We start from the raw sequence: 18,423 nt of genomic DNA on the forward strand, positions 1-18,423 counted from the left end.
TTAGCTAAATCTTTTATAAATGAATCATTTAAACGCGGGATGTGAATTTAAACCATCCTTTGTGCTAAAAGATGGTAGTAACATGAGGTTAACCATTTGACAGTGGTGTGGGAGCTGTCTCACAGATATGGGACAGATGTAAATATTAAGACCCATCATCTGTGGTGTTCCTTTAAATCGGGGGGTGTTTCGCCATTTGTAACACTAGATACCCTCATCAAAGGTGGCCTGCTACAGGGTGATCAAGCATGAGCTTACGTCCCATCACTGTTTTCCACTCTCTCTTATCTGCACCTTTGAGCCACTTCACACTCAGTCTGTGCCCTTCAATCTTTTCCTCCCTAGAAAGTGTCAGCTCTTTTATCTCTTCCTTTGATGTTCTTTGTTGCAGGAATCCTCTACCTGCATTTCTGTGGTTGTAACTTGTACCAACCTCTTCAGTGACTAAAGTGCTGATGCACTGCAAACAAAGTAATGGATAAAAACCTGACATCACACGTCAAACTTAAGTTGCGGGGGCCAAATCCGGCCCTTAAGAGCATCACTTGAGAAAGTAAGAGAAAAAACATGAAACATTTTGTAAATTACAAACTAATTCAGTTATAGATATTGCAGCCCCTCCAAATATATATATAAAAATAAATTAAAATCCACTTTATTTGCAGAGCTAAGATTTCCAGCTCTTATATCGCATCACGGCAATAATTTTCATTCCCAAATTGTTGAAAGAACTCTTTTTCCAAAATCCAGCAAATTTTCCTCAAATTATGCCTTGCAATTTCCCAAAACCAAGGTAATTTAATTGAAGTTCCTGCAGGGAGTGGTATACTCTCATACTTTATTATTTATATATCATTTATACCAGGACACAATGTTGAATTTGCTCTTTTTCCACCTATAATCTGTGGCCCACTTAAGGTCAAACTGTTGGTGGTTTGGTCCCTGAACTAAAATGAGTGACACTCCTGCTCTACATCAATGTTAATCTTTAAGTCAGTGAAATTACTGGTTTCAGGTGAGTTTGTCACACCACCCAGTTGTAAAATGATGCAACTGCAGCAAATTCAAACAGAATGTGAGCTTTAAAAGATTTTATTGACTTTTTCAAAAAGGTGACATTAGCTTTTACCCATAAAACTAAACAGTCACAACATTGGCTTGAATTAAAGCACAGCTCGATGTATGAGTACAATACCGATCAGCAACATGTACTTAGCCCCCCCATCTAGTTCAAATACATTTATTGTAAATAGGCAACAAAATATAGCTGTAGCGGTTCTAATCTTAGTTTTCAGTATATGGTGCACATACATGCCATCAGCATTAATTACAAAAAGCTATGCTTGCAGGGTGGAGGGGGTAAAGAAGCATTAATTGTAGAGGTAATAACAAAAAATAAAAAGATTATTCATAGTGTTAGTTTAACAATACAGGGAGTGAGTGAAACCTTTGTGAGGAAGAATACAAAAAAAGTAAAAAGATGAGTACACTGTATACGACATCATAACCGACAGTAGGTGTGTTACCGTTATTAGCAGGTGTAGGTGCTCATCTATGATGCTGCTTAGCCAGTAGTGATGCTAGTAAAAATAAAAAATAAAAGTGTGCCACATTAATATGTAATCATGTTTTAATCTTTGTGCTCCAGGGTGGCCTCACCACTCAGACTGAGGGAATAAAAAAAACTACAGAAGAAAAAAAAATACCATCAAGTTTACAGGAACGATTAGAGCCCAAATGCTTACAATACTGGATCGATTGTGTTTTTCAAGGATTATCAGCACTGTTGGTGTAAGCAGACCCCCACTTTGAACTTTCACTATGATTCATGCATCCTTTAACATGTAAAAAATGAATGACAACAGGACTGGAGGAACTCAGCTGGCACAGGGTTTCATTAGAGGTGATACAGACTTTGAAAGTGGCACGTCTGCCTTCCTGAACACACGGTGAAGTTGAGACAATCACTGAGCTAAATGGATTAGGAGAGAAGAATATTGGCTGGAAGCTGGAGATGTGAGCAGATGAAACTACAGGTTTACATTACAGCTAAAACACAGAGTGTATTTGGTAATTGGTCTTCAACTCAGCCGGGATTGTAAACAAAACAAAAGGACGACAACCGGTGGAAGAACAAATGAGACATTCCACGGTCCATTTTTACAAAACATCCAATCCAATGGAAAAGGCCACAATATGTTTAGATTCTTATCTATACAGTATACATGGATAGGAAAAAAAAACAAAACACACACTAGGGTCTCTGAAAGTCTGTCTCCCCCCCTCGCCTTAATCTGATTAGTATCATTTTAACTGTTGTAGCTACTGTGGAAGGACAGAATCTGACGTACATTGTTCTTCTGTGTTTCTGGATTGTTCCCCCCGTGTCTTAGCCACCCTCACCACTCGTGCTCATCTTCCCGTGTAAAAGGCTCCAGTGCAGGAAGTCTTAGAGCAGCGTGCACTTCTTCCCCTTCTTCTTCACAGGCGGAGGGCAAAGGACGGCCCGGATGGCCTCGTCGAATACAGTTTTAAGGCCACGCTGAGTCAGAGCTGAGCACTCCAGGTACTTGACAGACCCTGAGGAAAACACAAACACTTAAGTCTCAACCCAACTTTGTAACATCACAGAAAAAAAAAAATACGACAGAGTGAAGCTGGTACCAATCTCTTTGGCCATGGCCAATCCTTGAGGGTAAGTAATTGGAGAGAGCTTCTTTTCCTTCAGCTTCTCCATGGTGTCCTTGTCATCCCTCAGATCCAGCTTGGTGCCCACGAGGATGATGGGAGTGTTGGGACAATGGTGTCTAACCTCAGGGTACCACTGCACATACGCAACACAAATTGATTTGATTAGAACCTAATCGTTGTTTCCAGCTGCCTGATGTTGATCACAACGCAACACAAAATGACCAATGCACACAAATACAAACTCCAAAACACAACACGACACAAAAGCAGTCCAGTAAAAATCCACGAAGAAGAGTGGCGTTAACGTTGGTGTCGGTGCCTGATCCTTTCCTCACCCTTTACCGGGCTGCTTTTGCGTCGTGAGCACTCGTATGTGTGTGCACTTCCTTTTTGTGTTGTGTTGTGGCATTCGTCATTCTGTGTTGTGTTGTGGCTCTCAGGGCGTGTTTTGTTGTGTTATGAGCTTTTACGGCCACCGTACTGATGTGTCTGGAGACGACACTGACAGGCAGTGAGTCTAAAAATAAACCCAAGGAAACAGGACAAGCACAATGATTTCCTGTTTGTTTATCATGAACACAAGCTTCCTCTGGATACACTAAAATGACTGATTGTTAGAAACAAGTTTTACAAGCTACGTCACCAAATTAGCTCTTTAACATGTGAACTCATTCAGTGCCAGCCATTTTCAGAATTTCTACCCCCCTCAGTGCCAGCTGTTTTAGAGCATTTTGACTAATTTTTAAAAACCCACAGAATATTTTGTACTATGACAATCACCAGATTCTGAAAGATTAAAGTCTCTACTTTCATCAGATAAAATAAATTGTTTGTTGTTTGTAATCAGCATTGAATAGAGAAGTTTTACACAAATCACCAGTTTCAGAGTAAAAAGCTGAGAAAACAGGCTTTTTCTAAAAAAAAGCAATTTTTTTGACAACACAGACAAGGCTTTTGATAGCAAAATGATTATTATTTTGCTATCTGGCTCACAGTTAAATGTTTTGCTCACTGGATTTTGTACCTGCCTCATCTCACCTGGATTAAAGTCCTTCCGGAGCCAAAAAAAAAAAATTTCTCAATGAAGACAATATAGTGTAAAAAATTATATCAAATAATGTTATGCAAAGAAGAATGTATTTGAAGGGCTAATTGCTTGCCACATATCAAGCATGGAATCTGTCCACACAATAAATATATTTATTTTCTTCCAGAAAAGTCTTTTAGTTGATTTAGTTATCTTACCAGAGATTTAAAACTTAAGGTAAACCAAAGGTGCAACAAAAGCTGAGGGTTTGTAGATGTTGTAGGAGGTGAAGTAGGAAGGTTATTATTGCACAATGTCATTTATTTTTAGGTTGACAAATTTCATGATTTTTTTCAAGATTTTATTTGGCGTCAATGTCATTAATCATTAATACCCTCTGTAGGAAAATAATTCTTTATTTGAATATTTTTTTAAAGCAATGGAGAGCTATTGAAAAAAAGTCAAAGAGCCACATAAGGCTCCAGAGCCACAGGTTGGGTTAGCTGTCAAATTAATATTGATGTAGTATGATGTTATATCTCCAAATGAGTTTGGAATGTTGATATCATGAAGAGTTCTCGATAATATCACAGTTTAAATTTACAATATACAAGTACTTTACTGAAAGTCTGGGTAAAGTAATCATTAGTTTTAGTAAATCTCACAAAACCTCTTAAGCCTAAGTGTGTGTTTAATCAGGCCACCATTCACCAACGGTAAGAATGGATGTTAAAAGTACTTCTAACTGCCAAGCTTTAGTACATTTATCTAATTCTTAACAGAAATTGGCACAACCTATGACAATCTCCGCCATCTGAATTTCCTTTTATTTCTGTACACCTATTCCCGATGACTTTAAGTTACTTTATAAAATATTCATTGGCTGTACATTTGTTGTTTACCATGAGCTTTGGATCTCGGTGGACAATAAAGTTATATTTCAACAGGAAAAAAACAACAACCCAAAAACAAAACTTTTTCTACAAATTACTGCTAGGTGACAATTACTTTCCACTCAGTTTAATGGTTGTTTTGTAGTCTACTTGGTTATTAAATTATCATTAGGTCACCTGTGCAAAAATACCTCTAATTCTATCTTTCTGAAATAACAACTACATTTCTCAGTCAAAATGAGTGATTCAGTATTCAAAGACAAATCCTGTTCACGTTGCATATTCCCAGGCGCTGCTCACCTTAGCACGGACGTTTTCAAATGAGGCAGGACTCACAAGCGAAAAGCAGATGAGAAACACATCCTGAAAAGAATGACAAACAGTGATGTTACCACTCTGTTACTAATCGTTCCAAGTTCTAAACAAAACATGAAATGATTCTATCAACAGCAGTGTCCACAGAACTCTGCCAGGCTTACCGTCTGCGGGTAGGAAAGTGGGCGGAGTCTGTCATAGTCCTCTTGACCTGCTGTATCCCAAAGGCCCAGGTTCACTGGTTTCCCATCTACCATTACATTGGCAGAATAGTTGTCGAACCTAGCGACAGTTAAAATGAAGCAATATCAAGCAACATAAAATAAGAAGCGAGATAGTAGGGCTGGGCGTTATGACCAAAAATGTATATCACAGTATTTTTCAAAATTCTAACGGTCTTACGGTATTTTTTTTCTTCATGGATAATCAGGTGTTCACAGCATTTTCTACTGGTTGTGAGAGGAATTATTGCAGTAGATTGACTTATGATGGTCTATTTTACTGTTATGATGAGTGAATATTGCAGAACAATACCACACTAGTAGTAATACAAGTTTACAACAGCAGCCCAATGGCTCTTTAGCTTAGCTTTAGCATTAGCTTGAGTTCTAGCTTTAAATGGTGTGGTGGTTTCTTATGGTGAATAAGGAAGCGTTTTGTTTGCAGCTCCACCAGGAATTATTTCCGCGTTATAGGAATTAAAAAATTGTGATCCTTTGCTCTCTTTTTTTGTGCATTACTGCCGACATGCTAAGCTAACCGTGCCTCTGTGTCCGTGAGTGTTGTTCTCCTGTAGCAGAGGCATGCTCACATGCAGCTTCAGAGCTTTCAATTGTGTCTTTTTTTATCCATTTACACGTATGATTTACACTGTAACTAACACCAGAGCGCTACTGTTTACCTTCCTATTTAGAAGTGCAACGTTGAAAAGGGTCTGGTCTGAAACGCAGCGCAGAGTAGCGTTCCGAAAGTTGTGTAATCAAAAACACCGGTACCGCGGTATATTAAACATTTATGTAATAAAAATATATACCGATATTCGTATGAATCGGTATACTGCCCAGCCCTACGAGATAGATCCGTTTGATTTTCCTCTGATTTTTCAATATTTTTAAGTGAACCAAACAAAGTTAAAGTGCCTGCAGAGCCAACTCATGCCAAAAAGACAATAATTCCTTGTAAAGGAGAGCACGCATCCATCACTGTAGCATTTCTCATCATCCAAGAAAAAACAAACAGAACTATGCTACCATTCTAACGCAGTTGCTGTGTGGAAAGCAAACATTGACAAATGATGGGCAACATGCATAAATAATTTAAATAAATCAACAGAATGGTACTCACACAGTGGGGATGTACTCTCCAGGAAAGGCATTGGTGGTGTAGCTGATGAGCAGGCAGGTCTTACCCACAGCTCTGGAAGGAAAATGCAAGTCAGCCATGATTATTAATACCAAGAAAATGATCACAATTACATTCAAATTGTAGATCAAATTACGTAGTGGAAGCCTGATGGACAATGATCAAATTGTTTTTTGGTTCATTACAAACTAGGGTGGGTACCTCACGATACGCGATACAAATCTCACGATAACGATTATTTCACAATATGACGATACTGCAATTATCAATATATTGGTCAGAAATCAATCTACGATAATCTATGACATAACAAGAAAAAAAAAGATTAAGTGAAAAAATACAATTTTTATTTTATATCTCTGAAAGACAATAAATTGAAAAAGTGTCCTATGTACAGTGACACTATTTTAGTGCAACATTTCTGTAAATAAGTGTCAACATACCAATGTAAACGAATAACTATCTCCAATAGTGCTTTCTGTAAACAAAAAATATGGTATTTCTTACCAGTGACACCATTATAGTGTAATATTCCAGTAAACAATATATCGGTTCCTTCAACAAACGGTGACAAAATTTCTATGAAGACCTACCTGAACATTTTAGTGAAAAAGCAGAAAAGGTTTTGGAAGAAAAAAAAAAAAAAAAATCAATAATTAGCACAAGCATAATCGATCGTGCAAAAAAATATTGTGATATATCGACGTTAGGGATGTAATGATTAATCGTAAGGCAGTTGAAAATCGATTCATAGGTATCACGGTTCATATTGATATGCTGAAAATTGAATCGCAGTACTTTTTTTAAACAGCAGAGGGCGCTACCTGTTTATCTATTTATCCGTTTCTTGTCCAGAAGCGTAGGCGGCGGGTGGAATCACCTACTACTCTTAAACATGTTCATAAATGATTCCTTAACCCTTTAGCACCGAAAAAATATCTGTAATATTACGTGAATATCTGTATAAGTCACATTTTTTTATTAGCTCTGTCTGCTAGCGCATAGCATCTTTTCTTCACTGCAAGAATATCTGCATGCCAACCGACCACTGGGTTACCAGCGCCCTCTACTGGTCCAAACAAATATCTGCTGTAAGTACAGTGCAATGTTTTTTTAAAGTCCAATTGTTAAGGCACAAAATACATTTTTAGTTGCACTTTTAAAAAGAAAAACTATTATGCAGTTTTGTATTGTTTACTGTAGAACCAGAATTTAAATGAATAGGCTTCTTCATTTGTATTATTACTTTATTTATTTCATTCAGGATTTATTTTTAGTTAAATTGCATTGTTTTGAATAATTTATCAAGGGATTCTTTTGACAATGAAATATAAAAGGAAAATAGTACAGTATTTTCTAGTTTCCCCCCGAAAAAAAAATAAAGGAATATTTTTCAGTCATCGTTTGTCTACAGTCCCATTTTGAAAAATAAATCGTGAGAGAATCATATCGTGAACCCAGTATCGTAAATCGTATCGGGAGTTGAGTGAATCGTTACATCCCTAATCGACATATCAAGATATCGTCACACTTTTATTACAAACAATGCCAAATTTGTACAAATGTGTGTCAGATTATGAAATCTAGATGCAACTTGTTTTGAAGTCAGACTTCTCACCTATCAGATTAGGAGGACATCAAATACTTGACTATTCAGTCACGGGTTCATGAATGACTCTGCTGCTGTGGTATTTACCACACCCATTTAGAGGAACCGAGTTTACCTCCCACTAATTGTTACGTGAATTAATGTCTTTCCCAACTCATGCAATAGTTCTGCTAATCTGTTTGTGTTACAAATCAACACAGAGAAAAAAAAAAATACATAAAATGTGTCTCAGTTTAGCTGAAAGTTTAGACCTTGAGGATTATGACTCGCCTGATGCTCACTTTTTAGTACACTGGCCCCATATGGCCCAGTTTGGTCTGAGCACACCATAATATCCACTACCCAACACCAACATGAAATAATCTCTGTGTGCAAAGTCCATGAACACTATATAAAGTTTTATCTTAACTAATCATGTATCCTAACCTTACACAGAAGGGAAAGTAAAATCTATGTCCATGAACCAATTGTAGCTTACCTAGGTGAACCACGACTTCCAGACCACTGAAAGCACTTAGTCATAGATAACGCGCACTGACAATATATTAATAATATATTATGTTTTACATTATGACCATTCTAATTGTTATATTACCAAAGTTTCTCCAGCCAGCTGGACTGGAAGGTTTAACTCGTGCTTTTAACCAATGCTAGCGTTGATGATTCTGCATCACTTAGGTGATTGTTCATAACCCTATATAGGCTCCTGTCATTACATAACATAGCATGGGAACGATAGAGTCAGCTCTACTGTTTACCAGTAAATGTCTGACCCAACTGTAGTGATATCTATGTGCTAACAAAAACCCTGTTGTGTAAAAAAGCCCGTGGTAGAAAAATCAAACTGCAGCCTCAAAATGAAAACAAAAAGAAACGAAGTGTCTATTGATGCAGAAACGTATAAATAGCCCCCGGGACTATTGATACGAAAACTTATGTTTTCTACATAAATGTAATGTGCCTGTGGTCTAAGGTGCCGCACTCAAGAATCCTTCCTTCCACTAACGTGGGTTTGAATCCCGCTTTTGTCATATATTTTTTTCATTTTAACATATTTAACACAGCAAATTCCACTTTTAAAAATACATATACAAAAAAAAAAATAAACAGTTAAGGGTATTTCCTGGGTTAGGGATAAAGCTAAAATAAAAGGGTTAGTAAGGTAGCTACAAATAAATATGAGCTAAAGTAAAACTGACGTATGCATAGACCGGCAGTCTATTCATACGTTTCCGTATGAATAACCACGTCCAAAAACAAAATACATTCGCCTTTTAAATGTATGTCATCTGCAAAGGCTAGACAGACTCATAAAACATGGATCATGTGGGATTTTTATAGATGTATCCATAACAATATTAACAATTAGCGATTATTTTTTATATAAAATGTAAATAATATAATAATAATAAGTGTATATTTTATACCAGGTATTCTAAACCAATAGAAATAAATAACTAATACAGACTATGATTTCACAACACCTAAAATCATAAATCCAATACATTTATTTTCCAAAGCAATTAAGAGGGATTTTTAATCAAAAAGAAAAACTAAATGGTTTCCTTGGTGATAATAGTATGTAATAGGAAGTGTCTATTGATACAGAAACGTATCAATAGCCCAAAGGACTATGGGTACATTTTCTGGACCTTTTCTCTACATAAAGCGTAACAATAAGTGCCTGACTCAAGAATTCTTCCTTCAGCTTTGAATCCCGCTTTTATCATATATATACTTTTTTCATTTTAACATATTTAACACGACAAATTTCACCTTTAAAAATACATATCCGAAAAAAATAAATATTTTATGGTACTTCTTGGGTTAATAAAATAAACTAAAATAAAAGGGTTAGCGGGTTGCTAAAAATAAATCTGAGCTAAAATAAAACTGATGGAACTTTAAGTCATGTGGTGCACCTATCACGTCACCTAAACTGGCCAATGAGGTGCGTTCCGTATGAATAGACTGGTCTGTTAATACGTTTCCGCATCAATAACCACGGCCTATTTAATAACAAGTGGTGCATTATCAAAAAATAAAGGTTCAGACAATATTTATTTAATACCTTTTGATTAAAACAAACTACACTGGTTTTATTGAGACATTTTCTGTGCATCACACTTATGACTTTGATTAAGTTCTAAATTAAACGATTAGATAGGCAGAACATTGTTGCTTAACAGTCCAATTAAAGCAGATGGGTTAATGGATTATAAAAGAGCGTTATCTATTTAAATACTAGTTACTAGATGACACATAAACCAGTAACTGTAAATAATGAATCAATGACAAACGACCCACAGACCTAAACTTCACTATTGTGGGAATATGGTTCAAAACACGTTATCTTGAAGGATTTTGTGCACATTTTGAAGTCAAAGTGTAAGATTTATTTCTAAAAGAATGAGAAAGCTCACTACTAGTGTCCAGCATTTGCTTTGGTTTTCTAAGGCTTGGTCAGCTGATTATTGCTGTGTCAACTCAAACAATTAGCCGACATGTAAAAACCTGTGTCACAGATTTAACAAACCTCTGGAAAAACAATCAGTGCAGTAGTATAATGCATCATCCGTGGTTCCCTAATCTATTCAAATGAAGAACAAACAGTTGTATTCAGATACCAGGGCTAACCCAGACACCTATTTTATTATTTTTTAACGCTAACAGGTAGTTGGAGCCTGGCAGCTAACTTCACCCATTCTGAAACGTCAGATTTGGACCATTATTAGCGTGTTAGCGAAGAGACTGTAGGTCTGGGAATGGCTTTAAAAGAAAGGCACAGATAAGAAGAATGTCAGATTGTTTAAACTCACCCGTCTCCGACAACAACACACTTTATGGCCTGCATTGCGCCGCAGCTAGAGGAATGCTAAGTTAGCCCGGGAGCAGCTAAGTTAGCTCAGGTCCTTCTTCCTTTGTCCGGACTTTGACGCTGATTAAACGGACTCAACGGCGGCCTGTGGATGCTGGAGCTGGGCGCACTGAGGTGTAAATAAGCCTTTGCGTAGACTTACAGGAACTTATGTCGCACTTTAACCTGGTCTAATGATTCCCTCACTGCATTCCCATGCTTTCGCTGGCTGAGCTGGGAAGCAAACAGCGGCCACCACCCCTGAGGAAAAAAAACAAGTCCGCCTCTACCAGCAGGTGGCGCCCCGGAGCTCAGAGCTACTACTACCATCGTGAGACCACAACAAGCTGCTGTCTATTGATCTATTTATCTAATGATGTAATAAAACACACAAAACAAGCGTGTACTTAAATGCACATGACGATATGTCTGTGTTTAAGAACAAGTCACTAAAAAACAACGAAGGCGGATGATTTAAGGTGCAACACCGAATAAGGAAGTGACGTCAGCATTACTAGACGCTTTACTACAATGGCTGAAAGAAAAACACCTATTCCCTCAGTATGAACTCGCAGGGATTCAATCACAAGGAGATAGATTATATGAAATATGAAAAACCTGAGGGTTAATATATATCAATCGAAATTTATAACCAGATAATTAGTGACTCGTGAAAACATTGATGTGATGCTGTTTGTCTATGTAATGAAAATGATCATGATCACCTGATGCTTTGGTCACCTTGGTTTTTAAAACATTAAGATTAATAATACACAAAAGTATTATGACAATACGCATTCATTATTTATCAATTAGTCTGATGTTATCATTAGCATTAACCTAGCATCCTACTACTCATTTTTCAACTATGTAGCTTGAAAGGGAAAATGAAAAGTTGAAAGGTAAATAGTTTAAAAAGTTGAAGAGTTCGAACAAAGCTAATACATAGCAGTATCCAGAACATATTTGAACCGTTTGAGACCAAACTTGTTGGTTTCGGGTGCAGAATGCAGGAGTAGTTAGAGCTAGACGGAAGAAGAAGAATAACTATAATAATAAAGTAGAGTGATGACAATAGTGAGGCTGCTCTGCATCCTCAATAATAAACACTGACAGTCCAGACTCGGGGCTAAATATCTCAGCTCTCTGGTGTTACATTGTTTTCCTTCCTTCTGGTTGCCATAACTGGAAAAAGCGTCGGGGCCGTGTGGACCTGGACCAGCAGACCCAGTAAAGCCACACACACCTCCGAGCTGACGGGACTTCTATGGCGGGTCTGTTCCACTTTGTGCTCCGGTTTTCGGGCTCGGCTGGTCGGACTTACGGGGTGTTTTCCAAAGGTTTGACTCGGACTTTGATGATATTTTTTAACCTGGCATGGAGGCTGAGGATCCGATTTACCTACATCTACCTGGTGGCATCCATGATGTTCAACGTCAGGTTACAGGTAACAGTGAAACATGTCATAACAGCGACTACATGTTGTCATCTGACAGCAACAGGCCTGCGGTGTTTCAGTTTCATCTTCACATTCAATCTCAGTTCAAACAAAGCAAAACACCTGCAGTGTGAAATCAATGAATCCGTATTTAAATATCCAGATGAAACTATTTGATTACCCCTGTCAGGTAGCTGGACCCCCTTTGTTTATCTCTGTGAACAGCTGACTGTCCCCCCCCCCTCCCACCACCACATTTAAACCTGGTGTTGTGGATCAACCGGTGACCATGTTAACTAATGAACTTGCACTAAACGGGTTTTGCCAGGTCGGGTTGTCAGATAGTAATTTAAAGTACTGAACAATATTTATGCTTTTATTATAGGCGTTTTTAAATTACCAAATGTTTCTAAGCAACTGATAAAAAAAAAAAAAAAAAACATACTTTATTGCTGAAGGCATTAAATGCAATAAGAGTAAGAGTTTGCTCAAAGTTAGTGATATTTTATTATTATTATTATTATTATTATTTACTTTTCGTTTAGTGTAGTAGGTATATAATGTTTGTTATTAGTAAAATGATTTTGGTTGTAATAACTTTTCTTATTTTGTTTAATTTTAGGGCTGAATCTATCTAATCATTTCATGTTTGAGTATTCTATCAAATATTCCATTGATTAATCAAATCATTAGATAAAATATACTTTTTCTTAATTAAAGCAAAAATTTTAATCCTACATCTCAAAATTATTTAACAATGCCCATGAATTCGTTTTCATTTTTTTGTCTTTTAAAGATTTACGTTATTCCTTTGATATGTATTATGCAAAGTATAAAAAAAAAAGCATATTAGTTAGGGATAACCCGATGCACCTTTTTCATTTCCGATATGATTCGATATCAGCATGAATCATACATACCTTTTTATTTTTTCTTTAATAATAATAATAATAATAATAACAATAATAATAATAAAAAAAACTTATTTTGTAGTGTGGAATGTTAGAAAAGTCCTGATCAAGTGATGTTACTCAATCAGAGAACAATAATCAGCAACAGTAGGTATGAGAAAAACTGACCCATTTATTATTAACCAATTGGTTACATACATTTTAACCTACAGTATTCTACAATTGAATAAAAGAAATAAAAAATGAATTGGGGGGGAAAAAGAAATATTGGAGAATCTGGAAATTTGAATCCGATATCCAATATTTGATTTAAGGCTAATATTGAACCGATATCGGATTGGGACACCCCTAATATTAGTAGCAACAAGAAGATTCCACTACGCTGATGAATGCAGGCATAGTAAAAAAGAAAAAAACCTTAATAAATAATTATTATATTAAGTAGGCCTTGGCAGAAAACAAATATCAATCCTTTTATGTAACTGAGGACCTCTAGGAATTTTTGCAGCCCTTTTTGATTTTATGTTGTACAACAAGCAATAGTATGAATTGATTATTTTCTGCTCCCTTTTGTTTTTTGTCTGTATGCTATGTTGTTGTTTATTAAATGTGTAATGTTCCTGCTACAAACAGAATCACTAATTTTATCAAGACTACTTGACACAGGTAATTTTTTTGTAAGTTAATTTTTCACACTTAACACAAGGATGGAGAAGCAGAGTACAGTGTGGGTGGAGTTAATGGAGGAACTGACAGCCTCTTCATCTCTCTGCAGGTCCACATTGAAATTCACTGAGTGTGCACCGGGACTGAAACTATGAACAATCAGCACTGCCATGTTTTAGCCATCGACGCAGACACAGACTCCTCCCCCCGAACACGCTGCACGCCATCGTAGTGGAAGACGACGTCCAATTCCACATTTCTTGTTTGACAATGCAACAAAGTGACCTGGGTGTTAGTTTTCATCACCTGTCGTCACGTCAGCCCAGTGCCTTTGCAGCGAGGAGGAGGAGGAGGAGAAGGAGGATGCTGATTTCAGCAGGATCGTGTGTGAACAGGGGGTGAGAATGTGATCCAGGGTGAGCGGGAGTAGAACATTTGATTCAGGAGCCCATCAACAATAAAATGAAGAATTTTACTCAGTCTTTTCTCTAAGTGACAACAGCATGGATGTGAATGTGAAAGTATACGATTGCTGTTATATAACTTTGTACTTCCCAGTTATTACTTCTCACATGTTCAGTGGTGACATCTCCGAAAATCCCTGGAGCCATCTCAAGTTTTTATCAGGAAATGACTTCACTGCATGGCACTCACGAGCATGGTTTCGTCCCTGTGGCTGGGACACGTCATCTGCGGTACAAGGTTTTTAATTTAAACTACTGTTTTGGGACATTCAAACAGAGGATTCACTTTGACATTGTCAGACTTCTCGTCACTGCAGTATCAGAGAGAAGTCGGAGCACGTCTTTGTGTTTGTACGCTCACTGTTGTTTACCTGCTTTTTTAAAAGCTGTATTTGTTTCAAGTTTTAATTTCTGTGAAAATGTCGGTGTGTGTGGTGTAAGTCATTAACGTGACGGTGTGAATGGTTGTACGTCAGAGGAAATTAAATGAATGCAATCACTGAACTGCTCTTTTAGTTTGTGTAAACATTTGTTATTTATGTTGACAAAAAAAAATAAAAAATAGATGGAGATTAGGTAAGAAATAAAATAAATACACCTTTTTTCATATTTAAGTCACTTTCACAATTAAATCCTTATAGAATAATAATTTCCACATGTGCAACACTTTAAATTATTTTTTTACACAATTGCAAAATAAAACATTTAACAAGTCCAACATATAATAACACAGATATAAAGAATTGCTGAGTAAATTCATGTGATAGCATCTATAAACATACAAAGTAATGTAAGTAGTCCTGCTTTTAAAACTGAATTTTTGAAATTTCTATTTAGGAAACCTTTCAACTAAAACCGTACAGAGGATGTCAAGTCTAAGAGAGTCTTGTTTATGATGATGTATTTCCAAGTATTTATCACGATAAGAGCAAATGACCTGTTTGTTATACAATAATAATAATAATAATAAACAATCACTGACTCATTGTTTTAAATCAAAACTCTAATAAAAGATAAACTAAAAAATCTGCAGATTAGGTTCTTAATAATCAGTCAAATCATGGGCTAGTGATGTTAATCATTTAGATACTTTTTGTCTGTATATATATATATATATATATAAACAGCAAGAAGTTGTAAATATACTAATGATTGGGGTTTGAATTTGAGTAATTTGAATAGGGGTGTCCCGATCCGATATTGATATCGGCCCGATATCAGCCAGTAAACGAATATCAAATTTGATCTGACTGCAGAGCTGCCAAGCCTCACGCTTTGAGTGTGACAGTCACGCTATTTGACACATTCTCACACCACATGACACACTTGAAATTTCTCACGCTTTCTCATTAATTTCTCATTCAATACTCTGTTTTTTTCATGATAATGAACTTTGGTCCTCGCGGCTTGCCGTAGTTCGAGTAACTCTGATTGACTGACCGAGATAACCAATCCATGTCTCCTTGTGCCTGAATCTAACCAACTACGGCAGGCATCACACAATAATGAACCAATCAGAAGCAACGTAAGGCGGGTCTTGACGAGCTGGTCTCTAATGACACCTCACACAACACGAACCGACTCGTCGACATGCTTTGACTGCATCTAAAATCTCCGATATAAGCGCTCCGATAAGCATTTGTTGTTGTTCCCACCATGTACTGACAATAAAAAATAACTGAAGTGAATTTGAATTGTTTGCACTTTAAAAGTATAATGTAACAACACTTGATCAAGCCTTTTCTAACATTCCACACTACAAAATAAGTAATAAAAGTATGTATGATCTGTGCTGATATCAGATCGGATTGATGTCGCCAATCGGCCAATGCTCAAGGCTGCAATATCGGTATTGTATCGGAAGTAAAAAAGTTCTATCGGGACATCTCTATATTTGAATATATTTTGTGAACACAAAAAGACAAATTCAGCCACTTCCTCTCCTGGCTGATATTGTGTCGTAGTACCATGTGTCCACATGGGGGAGGTATTCATTCATCTTCTGTATCTGCTTTATCCACTGAGGGCTAATGGTTTGTATCCCAGCATAAGATAAGCACAAAGCAGGTCCACCATGGATACAACACCAGTCCCTCCCAGTATTAACACATTAAGACAAACAAACACATTTATGTTCTCTTTTACTCCACCGACTGATTCAGAGACTTTCATCCACCTCAAATTTTGGACGTTAAGAGAATGGCCGAGTACCTGGAGAAAAGGAGAAGGAGAACATGCAAACTCCATACACAGAGGTGCCAAATGGAAACTAAGAATCAAGCCCATTTAAAATCACAGAAAGGGCCAAATATAGTGCCGACTATACACATCGTCAGAGAATAGTACAGACATTCCTGACATTAATTAATTTGATGCATATTCTCTTAGCTTTTATTTTAAAAATTGATTTATGATTTGGGATATTAAAAAAAAAACACTATTATTCAATTGCCTGATTTGCCAAGTATAGCTTAAGCAAATCTTTGCACTTTTCTCTGAGTGCTCCTGCTTGATTTATTTCTGTTATTAGTAAATGAACATTTAATAATAAATTCACCATGCAGCAGAGCCCCACAAACTGCTGACATCGTCTCTCAGCATAAAATGTCCCCAAACAAAAGTTATCCTATAACCAGCTGCTGGTGCCCTAAAATCATTGCAGGTTTCCATGGCAACTGCATCTCTATTTGACAGACAAACCTTTCCTGCGTGCCCCCCTTTTTCTTCATAAAAAAAGAAGAGGATTTGCATCTTTGGGATTTGGCCGTAGGTAATATTTTAATAGGGTTATCATGGACAACAGATCTATAGATGGAGGTTAAGTCGAGTTATCTTTACCCTCTTTATGCCAACCATCATTTGTATCCTTATAAAGTGGCGGTGGGGATGGGGGGGGGGGGTGGGGGGTAGGAGAGATTAAAGAGTTTTAGCCTTTGGCATCTGCAGCCTCGTATGTTTTATTTGATTGAGTGTGAAAGAGTGATAATGCTTCACATAAAAAGGGCTGGTATTCAATTAAAGCTGCAGTCAGTGCCGTATGTGTACACATAACCCACTTTTTAAGATTTTGTGTTAGGACCCCAGCTATAAAATTATAGCTCTAGTGAATCTATAACCTACATGTTGCTAAAGAGGCCCTTTGAGTCTAAGAGGAGGAAAACCAGAGTTTGGGAACCATTTTTGTCGACAAGTTTAGATTATTATTCGTGACAATATTGGTCAAACGTGACATTAATTCCAGCATGTTAATTTAGTCTTCTTTTTAAATAATATGCTATGGGTTTCAATTATACAGTCAACTTTTTTTTCAGGAAATTTACTTTTATCTTTTAGATCAAAGAAGATCAAAGTCAATTTCCGTTTGTTGAGCACGAGCCATATTTAGCTTTAAATATTATGGTAAGTTTCAATTTATCATGAAATCCTGCTAAAGTTGATCCAATTAGTTTAGTCTAAATGTGTACAATAATAATGCTTCTGACTGACACATCCATTTCTATAAGACACACATTTGTGTGTTTGTGGCTGTGAGGAGGCAGTATTACAATGCAAAATGTAATCAAACATTAATCCACACAAATTTGGCTTTGATGGTTTTTAACTCTGGTTAATGCTAAACCCTCACACCCTTACTTTGAGGTTTTGGTTAATGAGGATTTTTGCCCATTAAAACGTTTCTGAGTATAAATCCTTTTTTTTTTTAATGATCTCTGAGCACACCAGGGTGAGTTCTGCACTATAAATGCTGCTGAATGGAAGGTAAGGGTATATACAGTATCAACCAGGATGAGATCAGGTGCCGAGATGGGCTTCAATTTGACCTGAAACCTGAATCAAAGGCGTGGATGAGAAGAGGAGGAAACAATAAAAAAGGAAGTGGGGGAAATAAACAGGAAGAGGAAAGTGATTTAACCAAAGTTATGCTGTAAGCTTAAAATAGATCATACAGGGGAAAAGGGCATTAATTTCCTATTTTGAGAAGTGTTAATGTGACATTTCACTGTTTTCATTCATACGTGCAAACTTTCATTTTTAGTGGTGGCCATTGTTCAGCATCCATTTGTTGAAGAGCTGAGAATCTCTACTCGTCATTCATACATGCATGGATGACAGAGTTAGTGGTCCATGCCCCATAGGTCCCCAAAATGGGGTACGCAAATTGTCGTAGGGGGTACGTGAATAGAAATTAA

The 18,423-nt window shown here is 36.8% G+C and overlaps 2 protein-coding genes across 2 annotated transcripts; one reads left to right on the plus strand and one right to left on the minus strand.

The window, feature by feature from the left end:
* Positions 1-1,612: 1,612 nt before the first annotated feature.
* LOC114467862 (ras-related C3 botulinum toxin substrate 1-like) lies at positions 1,613-11,041 on the minus strand. The gene is made up of 6 exons (XM_028454347.1): positions 10,717-11,041; positions 6,271-6,342; positions 5,091-5,208; positions 4,912-4,974; positions 2,665-2,824; positions 1,613-2,580 (listed from the first exon to the last, which is right to left on the minus strand). Exons 1-6 carry the CDS (start codon positions 10,749-10,751, stop codon positions 2,450-2,452), a joined length of 579 nt encoding a protein of 192 aa, XP_028310148.1. The 5' UTR covers positions 10,752-11,041; the 3' UTR covers positions 1,613-2,449.
* A 782-nt stretch (positions 11,042-11,823) lies between these two features.
* On the plus strand, positions 11,824-14,720 carry smim10l3 (small integral membrane protein 10 like 3). Its single transcript, XM_028455541.1, has 2 exons — positions 11,824-12,201; positions 13,879-14,720. Exons 1-2 carry the CDS (start codon positions 12,022-12,024, stop codon positions 13,897-13,899), a joined length of 201 nt encoding a protein of 66 aa, XP_028311342.1. The 5' UTR covers positions 11,824-12,021; the 3' UTR covers positions 13,900-14,720.
* Positions 14,721-18,423: the final 3,703 nt, after the last annotated feature.

The sequence above is a fragment of the Gouania willdenowi genome, chromosome 8, assembly GCF_900634775.1.
Source record: "Gouania willdenowi chromosome 8, fGouWil2.1, whole genome shotgun sequence".
NCBI classification, from domain to species: Eukaryota; Metazoa; Chordata; class Actinopteri; order Blenniiformes; family Gobiesocidae; genus Gouania; species Gouania willdenowi.

What these genes read in the sequence shown, in the direction of transcription:
- LOC114467862 (XM_028454347.1), bottom strand. Translation starts at nt 10,751, where the DNA reads ATGCAGGCCATAAAGTGTGTTGTTGTCGGAGACGG. An exon ending in CACTTTCCTACCCGCAGACG is followed by an intron (nt 4,975 to 5,090) that starts GTAAGCCTGGCA and finishes CATTCTTTTCAG; the next exon opens with GATGTGTTTCTCATCTGCTT. An exon ending in GGCCATGGCCAAAGAGATTG is followed by an intron (nt 2,581 to 2,664) that starts GTACCAGCTTCA and finishes TGTTTTCCTCAG; the next exon opens with GGTCTGTCAAGTACCTGGAG.
- smim10l3 (XM_028455541.1), top strand. Translation starts at nt 12,022, where the DNA reads ATGGCGGGTCTGTTCCACTTTGTGCTCCGGTTTTCGGGCTCGGCTGGT. An exon ending in TGTTCAACGTCAGGTTACAG is followed by an intron (nt 12,202 to 13,878) that starts GTAACAGTGAAA and finishes ATCTCTCTGCAG; the next exon opens with GTCCACATTGAAATTCACTG.